Source organism: Sturnira hondurensis, unplaced genomic scaffold (assembly GCF_014824575.4).
Source record: "Sturnira hondurensis isolate 20B ecotype Veracruz unplaced genomic scaffold, ASM1482457v3 Scaffold0020398, whole genome shotgun sequence".
NCBI lineage: Eukaryota > Metazoa > Chordata > Mammalia > Chiroptera > Phyllostomidae > Sturnira > Sturnira hondurensis.
The window spans coordinates 405915-416375 of record NW_028093029.1 but is presented as its reverse complement, the minus strand read 5'-3'; the positions used below and the strand labels follow the sequence as shown (position 1 = coordinate 416375).

Sequence of the window (10461 nt, the reverse complement as noted above, 5' to 3'; positions counted from 1 at the left end):
ACCAGAAAAGGTGTGGAGAGAGCCACAGCTGGCCGGAACAGATTTCGGTGACTGCCAGGAGCGCGCCTTGGTCGCTGGAACAAAGTAGCGGACGTTGGCTGAGCGGAAGATGCGGTGGGCATGGAAGCTGGGTGCTGAGGCCAGTCCAAGGGTGGGTTCAGGGTGAAGGGGCACCAGAGGGGAGGGCAGGGGAGGGCGGGAGTGTCCCGGGTGGGCAGATCCAGTCTACAGACCCACCCCTGAGCCAGAGCAGCCGCGGTGAGGGGAGCCCGGCCAGAGGCCCGCCTGTCCTGGCCTCGATTCCTTCTCCGACCCTTTCCGGCCCTTGCACGAGCTCAGGGAGGGGACTGGGAGGTGCACTGTGAGGAGCCGGGTGTCTGCAGTGCCCCCGAGGATGCTCATCCCCGATGAGTGCCTTGGCTCTGAGAACTACTTTCCGGGGAAGACCGAATGCAGCCTGCCCTCCACGCTGCCCCCGCGGAAGCTCTGGCTTCCCTTCTGGCCAGTGCTCAGGACCCTCCCGCCCCCTGCGCCTGTTTGCACGGTTTCCTGGCTGCGCCCGGGTGTCTCCCAGATGCACAGCCCTCCTTGTGATGTCCTTCCTCGCTTTGTTCTCCAAATCTGTTTGACGGGTTCATTTCTGCCCGCTCCCTGCTCAGAGCCAGCCTCGTCACCCCGCTGGGTGGGGGTGGCGCTTGCCCAGCTAAAGGCCCTTGTCTGTCCCTCAGGGAGCCCAGCCCTGGGACGAGGTCGGGCACCTCCTCCCTGTGCGGCAGGTTCCAAGCACTGGACGCAGTCACATCCGTCCTGTGACCCGATGCCTGTGGGAGTCTTATTGGTCGCTCCACCCCCAGATAGGAGCCTCACCGACTGCCACTGCGGGTGGGCGGTGCCGCCAGGTTCCACCGAGGAGGCCCTGTCCAGACTCCACGAACTGAGCTCCTTGAACGCTGGTATTTTATGGTGACAGGAATGTCTGTTAAGAGCTTAGAATAGCACAACAGAGCAGCTGAGGAGTGGTGGAAACTGTGCCTCCTGCTTCTGAGTCCAGGGGATCCCCCTCATTTCCTCTAGGGGCAGATCATGCGACCCCACGTCCAGGCTCAGGGCTCGAGGTCGCACAGACAGCCTCTCCCATCCGTCTGTCTATCATAGCTCTCCATCTGTCTGTCCATCTGTCATGTCTCTCAATCCGACGGTCTCTCTGCCTACGTCCCCACCTCTACCTGCTCTCCGTATCTCTCTGCTCTATGCACCATCTCTCTCATCCGGCCAGCTGTCTCATCATGTCTGCCCGTGTGACTGTCATCCGTGTGGGCATCTGCCGTCTATGTGTCTGTCATCGGTTTATCTGCTATCATTTCTCTCTGCAAACGGTAACTACGAGGTTGCTCAGGACCCGTGTTTCTCGGCCGGAAGGAGCCCTTTATCACCGAGGCTGTTCACAAAGACCAGCTGGGAACATAGTGAACAGGCCTGACGTCAGCCCGTTCGGCTCCATTTCCTGCTTCTCTGCACAGGGAACCACCGCTTCTCACTCACGCCGGCTTCGGGGTGCCCGGCCCCCACGCCTGGTGCCCACTGCCGGGCACGTGGGGACACACCTCCTTAGGCCGCACAGGGGAGTGCGGGGGTGGGGGCAGAGGGCGGGCCTGAGCACGGGAGACCGGGGATGGCGCACTTGCCTGTCACAGGGTGTGGCTGCCATTCTCCCTGAGCCCCAGAGAGGCTGACTCCTTGAGTGGCCTGCCTGGTCTTAGCTGCCTGGGGAGGGCTGCTCTGCTCCCACGGCGCCCTGGCTGTGGGACACCCGGCTCGTCGGTTCTGGGCCTGTCCGACCAAACACGCCAGGGGCTGTTGCCTTCCCCCCCGCCCCCCGCGATGACTGTCCGAGGGCGTCTTGGGTGCAAGTCACATGTGCCCTGACAGCTTCACACCTGTCGTCTGAGCTGTGCCATTTCTCTGGGCCCTGTTCCTCGGGGTCCTTCCCTGGGACACATGGATACCTGACCCTCTTACCTCTGCTCCTTTGTGTTATACCTTTGTCCAAAGAAATCACTTCACAATCCTAAAAGTCAGAAAAAAAATGGGTTCTGACAGAGCCATTTCGTTCTTTGCCCACCAGCTCCTCAAAATTTACTTCTTTCAGACTAAAAAACTAAAACCACCTTTAAATTTCTGAGTTCCGTTGTCTCATCTCTCTCCGGCTGCCTCTGTGTCCCCAGTGTCACCATCCTTCCAAAGAGTCTGCCTCCTCAGGACGAGTCTGCAGTTCGTCACTGCACCCTTGTCATCTTTCCTCTGTGACGCCCAGCCCCCTCTGCTCTGGGACCCACTTGCTGCTCTGCCCAGCGCCCAGGGTCTGCCCGACAGCGCTCGCCTCCCACACCGCGTCTCCCCACCAGCGCCCTTGCCGTCCAGCCTTCCCGTCTGCTTGTGAGAGCGGGAAGACGGGGGCGGGGGTCCCCGCCTTGGTGTCCAGTGACTCGTCTGTGCTCTTGGAGAGCTTCCCTGGTTCTGCTGCCTCAGCCCCTCGGGGCCCCGCTGCTCCTGGTTTCTGGGCCGCTGGCTCCGTTGAGGGGATGGTGGGGCCATGGGGAGCAAGGTCCTTTCCAATAGACATTTTCTCAGTACCCTGTACAGACTGATGCCCACGGACCTGAAGCCGCTGCCGCCGGAACCCGCCGATCTCCGTGTAAGACCCAGAGCTGGGCATTCTGCGCACGGTGCCCAAGAAGTTGAGTTCAGCTGAATTTTAGAAATAATGATGCATTTCTCACACATCGGGGTTTGTGGCATGAGCTTTACAACTGCAGTGCATCTTGAAATGTGTTAAAAGTCATTAAAATTCCCTTTTGGGTGTAATAGGGAACACATGGCGACAGGGAGGAGAGCTAAATGTAACATTTTTCTAAAAGTGCACCTCAGTGAATGAGAGTGGGCGACAGGACCCTCAGGTTCTGAGACCCCCCCCCCGCCCCCGTCGGGCCCAGTGCCACCCCCGGCAGCGCCGTGGTCGCCCCAGTGCCGCACGGTTCTGCGCTGCGGTCCGCTGGCTGGGCCCTGGACTGTCCCACGGGGCGAATGACTTCCTCCGGGGGCCCGACGGGAAGACCTGACTTCGCGGCAGCGTGAGTGCGCGTCTGGTCTGTGAGTGTCCTGCCGCTTCCCCGTGTGGGATGAATGACTCCTTCCCACCAACCCCCCACCCCCACCCCCGGCACGCAGGCCTTTATGAATGAAGTCTGAAAAGGGAGACCATCTGAGGGAAAAGCAGGCCAGTCCTGGTTTTTCCTGAGGCTGTTCACGTGTCTGTGGCTTGGACGCCCCAGTCATGCGTCCCCACCCACTTCACATCAGGACGCCTTGCTGGTGGCTGGGAGGGAGGAGGAGGGGACCTTACTGCTCGTATCTCGCTGCCGGTTTTTTCGGATTCAAAGGTTCAGCGTCTGCCCGCAGTCTGCTGAGGACAGAAACTCGTTCTGGCCCCACTGTTCAGTCGGCGCCACCGAACTCAGGTGGCCACTTCCTGCTGTTGTAACGGGGATGGACAGACAGTCAATATTTGGTGAACATGTTTAATCTGTTCATTGCCATTATGAACTATAAATTAAATACGTTTTACTGCAAAACAAACACAACGTTTGAAGAGTTGAACTGGAACATATAAACATTGGTTCATTCACAGCATGTTGGAGACACTCAGAAGCAACCCCACAAACCCTGTCTCCCCATCCCTGCACCACACACACTGACCCTGACCCTGGCCCGTGTAATGAGAAGCACAAGCCTGAGAAATTGATGCATGTGACTCAAGAAAACAAACTGCTTCAGCCCCGCCCACTCGTTTATTGGAGAATGAAAGGAAGGCACTCCTTTGAGCCTGACTAATCTCCCGATTCATGACCTGAGTCTTCTTCGCCCGACTCGGCGTGCGTGGGCCTGCTCCGTGAGTAGGGCGTAGGGCCAGGAAGGGAGACCACCCCTCGGCACCAGGCCCCGGTGCTCCCGGTGCGGGGGCTGTGTTTCCTCTCGCCGAGAGCAGAGGGCTCTCAGGCTTCCCTGGCATGCCCCGTCCGGGTGGGCACGGCTGTTTGCTCGTGGGTGAGAACCGCAGGTTATGAAAGCATAATGCTTCTCATTATAAACGATTTTTGAATAGACATTTGTAAGCAGATTCTACTGTATACACTAAATCCTTCAAATGCCACCTGTGAAATATCCTAAAACAAGAACTCCTTTTTCCTGACAGCGTTTGGTGACTGCGGCTCTAGCTTTCCTGGAGGGGCAACAAATCCTTTCCCCCAACAGGCATTTCCATGTTTTCATAAAGTCAACTGACATCCTGACTTGATGTCTATGCTTTTTCCAGGTGAATTGTTTGAACAGAGAAAGTCGTCAGTGTAGTTGTTAGTATGAGAAACAACACAGGAAAAATTCTAGGCCATGTTTTAGAATCTTTTATTGCTACGCATCATTAATTGCAGTGTAATGTGGATTGCTGAGTAAAGGATACATGATTGTTTGAAAAAAGCCATCATGAGACTAAGCCTGAGGACCTACTAGAGTCTAGACTATGTAGACTGGAAGAGAGCGCATCTGAGTCCAGTCCCGGTAAACGCATTTAATGCCAGCTGTCAGAGTGCGCAAGCCTCTTCCACTCCCACCCCTGGGGACAGACTGCCAAGTCTGCGCCCGTGACAGTCTCAGCTCCAGGGCAGGCGCGGGGCCAGGTCTCCAGCCTGACGTACTCACGGTTCCCGGCAGGACTGTATGAAACGCACCAACCACAGTCCGAGTTGGGGCCCCAGGCAGGGGTCAGACGTAGCTGGTGGAGGTCCTGTGGGCCGTGGCCCCGTTCCTTCGCTTGTCCACGTGCGGCATGCAGTGCCCGGAGGCCGGATGGTGGTGCCTTCGCCCCTTCCTGGTGCCACACCAGAGCCCGCAGAGCAGACCCCCTCCGAGGAGGAGGGCGGCAGCGCTCGCCCAGCCCAGAAAGAGAGCGGCCCCCAACTCTCGCTTCTGAGCCACGTGGACGGCCGGGTCGTGGAAACCCCTGATGACGATGTTGGCCGTCCAGCACACCGGGATCAGAACCGAGACGCCCGCCAGGAGGAAGAGGGCCCCTGACGTGCCCAGGAAGCGGGCCTTGGCCCTCTCGCTCCAGCCGGCGCACTGGACCCCCTTCATGCCGCAGACGCCCACCAGCAGGGCGAGCAGAGCGAGAGCCACGGCCACGCACATGAGGGCCCGGGCGGCCTCGAGCACAGGCGGCAGGGCCAGCAGGGAGCTGTAGACCTTGCACTGCAGTATGGCCGTGGCCTGCCGGACGCAGGTCATCCACAGCCCCTCCCAGATCCGCTCGAAGACGATGATGTTATTGCCCACGAAGGCCGACACTTGCCACTGGGGCAGGAGGGTGGCCCCCAAGGCCCCGGCCAGGCCGAGGAACCCCAGGACCAGCCCGGCAATCTGCAGGGGATAAAGCACCATGGCCGTGACCTTGAAGACGGGTCCAGCTGGAAGCTGCTCAGGATCTGAAGGCAGAGGAGTCCCCTGGGTCTACAGAAGACATGGATGGCGTCTCCCACGACAACTGCCCATGACGCTGCGTCCGGGCCGGCCGCAGGAGCGCCTGCAGTCGGTGTGCGCTGCCTCTGCCCACACACGCGCTCCCTGTGCGGAGTGCCGGCTCCTCGGGGAGCTGCTCCCGGCCAGGGAGAAGGTGGCCGGAGGTGTGTCCAGAAGCACCGCCTGCAACGTTAGTGTTTCTCACAGTGTTATTGTCCTAGGAAGGCTGTAATTAGTGGCAAAGCTCCCATTGCGCAACATTAATCACAGAGCTGGAAACTTCCTGTCTGAGAAGCCCCGGACCCACACACTCAGCCCCAACCAGACGGCGTCCAAACCCCGTCGGGCAGCTCTGAGCCGGGCAGGCGGACAGCGCGGAGCCTCGGGATGATTCGCTCCTTCGGGCTTAGCCACCTTCCCTTTGCTGGAATTAATCGACTCTGGCCTTGACACAAACTTCTGCCCATGGAGAAATGTTTAGGTGTTAGTGTCAAAGCTTCCGTGAAAACATGTGACGATTTATAAAGGTGGAGTCCAAAGGGAGAAATTGGATTTCACAGTGTAGTCTCGAGACCCAGAGAGGAGGGACCCAGAGAAGCGCTCCTGCTGGTTGGATCTGCTGTCAGCTATCACATTACCTTCCAAGTCTTCCCCTGTGTGGGCTCCCCGCCTTTGCTGAACGTTTCTTCAGTGGCCGCCCGAAACCCAGCATACTTCTCAAAGTCAACGTGGATATTCCATTTCTGTGAAGACTGCCTTTGGATTAAGCTGTGCAGCTCATTAAATTCAGATAAAAGAAAGCTTTTCAGGGGCGGGGGTTGTGGCCTCTGTCTCTCGTGCGTGGTCTCCGGGATGTAAAGCAGGCTGGCGGGTGGACCCAGCTCTGATTCACTGAGCTCACGCCTCTTCTGTCCACCCTGCGTCAACACCGGGGGCAAGACACGTCTCCAGACCTTTTTGTTGGAAGGGGACCAGGCCAACGGTTGAAGCCAGTGGGATGGGATCAACCCTGGGGCCAAGTTCAAGAGTCACGTTGTCATCCATGGCAGCAGCCCCCCTGCCGTTGCCCAGAGATGGGGGTCACTCCGTGTGGGAAGCAGACACCCCCTTTCTCTTTCCTACCCTAATGCAGGGAATGCATTTCGAGGCCAAAAACCTCCAGGAAGCACAGCTCTCCCTCATGGCACATGACCTGCTGCTGAGAGATGCTACCCCCCTTCAGTCCCCGCAGGCCAGAGCCAGGGGCGATCCTGTCCCTCCAGGCCAAAGGAGCCCACTCCTTCAACTGGCAGACCTGGGAGCCACACGCCTTCAGCACGGGCGGTCTGTGCACATCTGCCTGTCTCTTCGGGCAGTGGCCGCGCTGCTTTCTCAGCACCACCCCGGCTGGCAGAGATGGTCTCTCCGAGGAACAGGGGTCACGGGGGCTCCAGGGCCCTGTGTGTTCAGTGTCCTGCACAGGCACGGGATTTGCTCAGCCCCGTGGCAGAGGTGCTGGGGAACCCAGCTCCCCCAACCCCACGGGTCTGCCTGCCCTGCTGTGACCGGCTCCCAGCCCCTCTCCCCGACTCTGATCCTCTGCCTCCTCTGTGCTCACCGGGTCCTGGGAGTTGGCAGCTGACTGTTCATCTCCAGTTGTCTGATTTCTCATCGGCTCGGAGGACACGGGGGCTCGTCGAAATCAGCTCGGGGAGGCCGCGTTCCCTCCTGAACGTTGGGATGGTAAGCAACGCCCCACAGCGTCCCTGCTGTCCTCCTTCACGCAGAAGGACACGGCACTTCCTCCCAGCTTCCCTGTGACTCTTGCCCTGTCCTGCGTCCTTCCCTCCCTCCACTGCACCTGCACCCCCTTCCCTCCGCGCACAGCGCTTCAGACCCTGATCCCACCTGGCCCCTTTCCGTGTTAAAATCCCACCTTGCCAGACCTGTGCTCCCTGCCCAGGGCCACATGCACCTTCACTCAGCTCCCGCATTTTGGCCGCCCAGCGGGGACGCCTGCCCACCACCCCTAGGTGGCCCGGTCACCTTGCCCGAGGGTGGCAGGCTTCCAGGGCGTCCTGATGCCACCTCCAAAGGACCCCTGCAGGCCCTCGTCTAACCCACTGTTCTGTGGCAGCAACGATTGCCTTCTAAGGGACGCAGTAAAGAGAGGCTGTTTCGGTCCCGGCCTGATGGCTGAGCCATCCACGTCAGTCACGTTTCTGGACCTCTCAAAATTAAAGAGTTAGAAAGGTAATAATGCCAATCTCCCAGGGCTGCTTCCAAGGTTCCATTCGTGGGCTGCACTGACCCCGGGCGAGCCCCAGGGAAAGGTTTGCCGTGACACCCGTGTTTCTGCCTTTGTTAGGTGGTCCTCGGAGCCCGTCTCCCTCCGCCTGTGCACTCTCAGTCTTTGCTCGCTGAAGGTGATCTCACCCGTGGGCGTTTGGTCTGTCTGTCTGTCTGTTCCAGGCTCGTACATACCTGGGCACTCTCCTCACTTAACACTCCTCGTCCATGGCTCCCTGTCAGACCGCAAGGTCAGAGTCTGCCGTCTTCAGCCCAGGCCGTGTCGTCCTTCTCCCGGTCTCGGCCACAGCAGCCGAGGGGGAATGGACTACGCCAACACCCCATCCAGGGCCAGAGGCCTCCGGGAGAGTGACCCCTGCTACCGGCCCCCCTTGGCATTGCCCGGGAATGACCCGCTCACCCAGTCGTCCCCCCTCACGGGGCCTCCTCTGGCCAGGGAGCGCCAGCCTGCCGAGGTGCAGCTCCAGCCGTGTCCCCAAAGCGGGCGGTGCTGATGGGCCCGGCTCAGAGCCTCCTGGGCGCTGAGGCTCTGACCAGGTCTGTGCCAAAGCCTGGACTCGCGGGCCGGACCCTCCTCCTGCCCTCATTCCCTCTTGGTGTCAGTCGCACAGGCCCCCCTGAAGGAAGGTAACAACACTGGTCTGCACTCAGGGTCTGTCTCCCAGGGGACCCACCCTCCACCTTTGTCTGGTTTACGGAACGTGCTCCCCGTTCCGACGCGGCTCTGCCTCCAGCACCCACAGCCATTTCCGTTACCTTTGTTCTGCTCCCTGTGCCCTCTCTGGTCCCCCCCATCTCCCCCACACTCTGCTGGGGACCACAAAGCCCCCGGAGTCACATTCGGGGCCTGCCACCACCTCACTCACATTTTTTTGTCAGTTCCTGGCGCCTCTGCGATGAAATCCAGATTGGCCAGCATAGCACAGAAGACCAGCCCTGAGCCAGCTCTGCCCACCTGGGCCGGGTCTCTCTGACCGGGGCTCCGTTCCGTGTTTTCACGCAGCTTCCACCTCAGGGAGACTTGTAACTGTGAAACAGCACTTGAAAATACACGTAACCACAGGCCGAGAGACAGCTCTGGGTAAAGAAACGCAGGACGTGGAAATCGTAGCCCACAAACAGTGTGAACAAATGAGACGTTAACGTGACCATGAAGGGAAGGGAAGGACCCTGACCAAACAGCACGCAGGCCGTGGCCTGATGCTGGGGTGGGGATCAGCCGGACCGTTGTCATGGGAGAGTGGGAGGGCACGGGGTCACGAGGGCACAGGATCAGGCATGGCCGCCTGGGTCCAGACACGAGGTCAGGAGCTGGACTCCTGTGGACGGGAGGCCCTGGCCCGACATGAGGGCTGTCACGGCCGGAGAGGCTGCCAGCACGGGCCAAGTGCGGGGGTGCAGGGAGGTGCGAGCCGACCCCACTCTCTCCAAGGTCAGGGCAGAGTTGGTGAGCGGTGTCAACATGGAACTGACATACCACAGCACATCTGCATTGCATGTATGTGTACATCAGGGGGCCCCAAAACGAAATTTATAAAAGTCGTGTGTTTGCTCTCAGATGTGGAAGCTTCAGTCGCCTCTCAACTGCTCTGCGTCTGATGCAACACACCCATCGAGGTGCGTTTCCTGAGGCTCAGAGCAGTGTTTGAACTCATTGATGTTGACGCCCTTTAGGGCTCCTGCTGTTTTCTGTTTCACCTCTTCCACACCAGCAGTCTGTTTCCCTTGGAGGGCTTTTCTCATCCAGGCAAACAAAAAACCTCGCTTGGGGCGAGGTCAGGTGAATAGGGAGGGTGGGGCACGGGGGTTGCCCAGGTTTGGTCAAGAACTCTGCACACTCAGCGTGCTGTGGGCAGGTGGGCTCTTTCATCCCCCATCATGAAATGGGTGAACGCATTGAAAGAGTGTTAAAAAAAAATGCACCGAAGTGCACCATGCTGAGTGGAATCAGCCAGGCAGTGAGGGACAAATACCATATGATCTCACCTTCAACAGTAACATAGTCAACAAAGGAAAAAGGCAAACAAAATATAACCAGAGTCATTGAAAGTAAGAATAATGTAACAATAGCCAGAGGGGGTGGGAGGGGGCAGTGGGGTTTCCAGGAACTACTAAGGAAACATGGACAAAACTGGGGGGGGAGGGTGGAAGCAAGGGAGAGAGGGCAGTTTGGCGGGCGTAAGGGGGAGAAAATACAACTGTAATTGAACAACAATGAAGTAAATTTTAAAAATTCACTGAAGCCGAACGCAGCCTCTCACAACAACGCCAGCTGGCGCATTGATACAGATGGGTCCCTAGAACACTCCCCTAGCAGGGGAAGCCTGCTCTACAAGGAACCCACCCTCCAAAAGACAATTCTGGTTTTTTTTTAGGGGTTCCTGGCTATCTGGAGGGAGTGGATCAGAAAAACTGTAGTTTAATAAGAGCTGCCCGCAGCCAGGTAGTGGCTGGGAAGCAGCGGTGCAGACGGACGTGCCATATTTGGGACCCCCCAGTGCAGGCGGATGACAGGCTGCAGGCAGGGGAGCAGGTGGATTCCTGTCACGTCTCGGGCATGAACTTCATCGTTGCAGGAGTGAGCCTCAGGTGTGAGATGCT

The 10461-nt window shown here is 58.8% G+C and overlaps 1 protein-coding gene across 1 annotated transcript; it reads right to left on the bottom strand.

The window, feature by feature from the left end:
• Positions 1-4445: 4445 nt before the first annotated feature.
• Positions 4446-5892, bottom strand: CLDN17 (claudin 17). The gene has a single exon (XM_037029673.1). The coding sequence runs from the start codon at positions 5491-5493 to the stop codon at positions 4819-4821; it is 675 nt and encodes a 224-aa protein (XP_036885568.1). The 5' UTR covers positions 5494-5892; the 3' UTR covers positions 4446-4818.
• Positions 5893-10461: the final 4569 nt, after the last annotated feature.

Excerpts from the sequence above, each read along its gene's own strand:
- CLDN17 (XM_037029673.1), bottom strand. The coding sequence starts at position 5,493 with ATGGTGCTTTATCCCCTGCAGATTGCCGGGCTGGTCCTGGGGTTCCTC.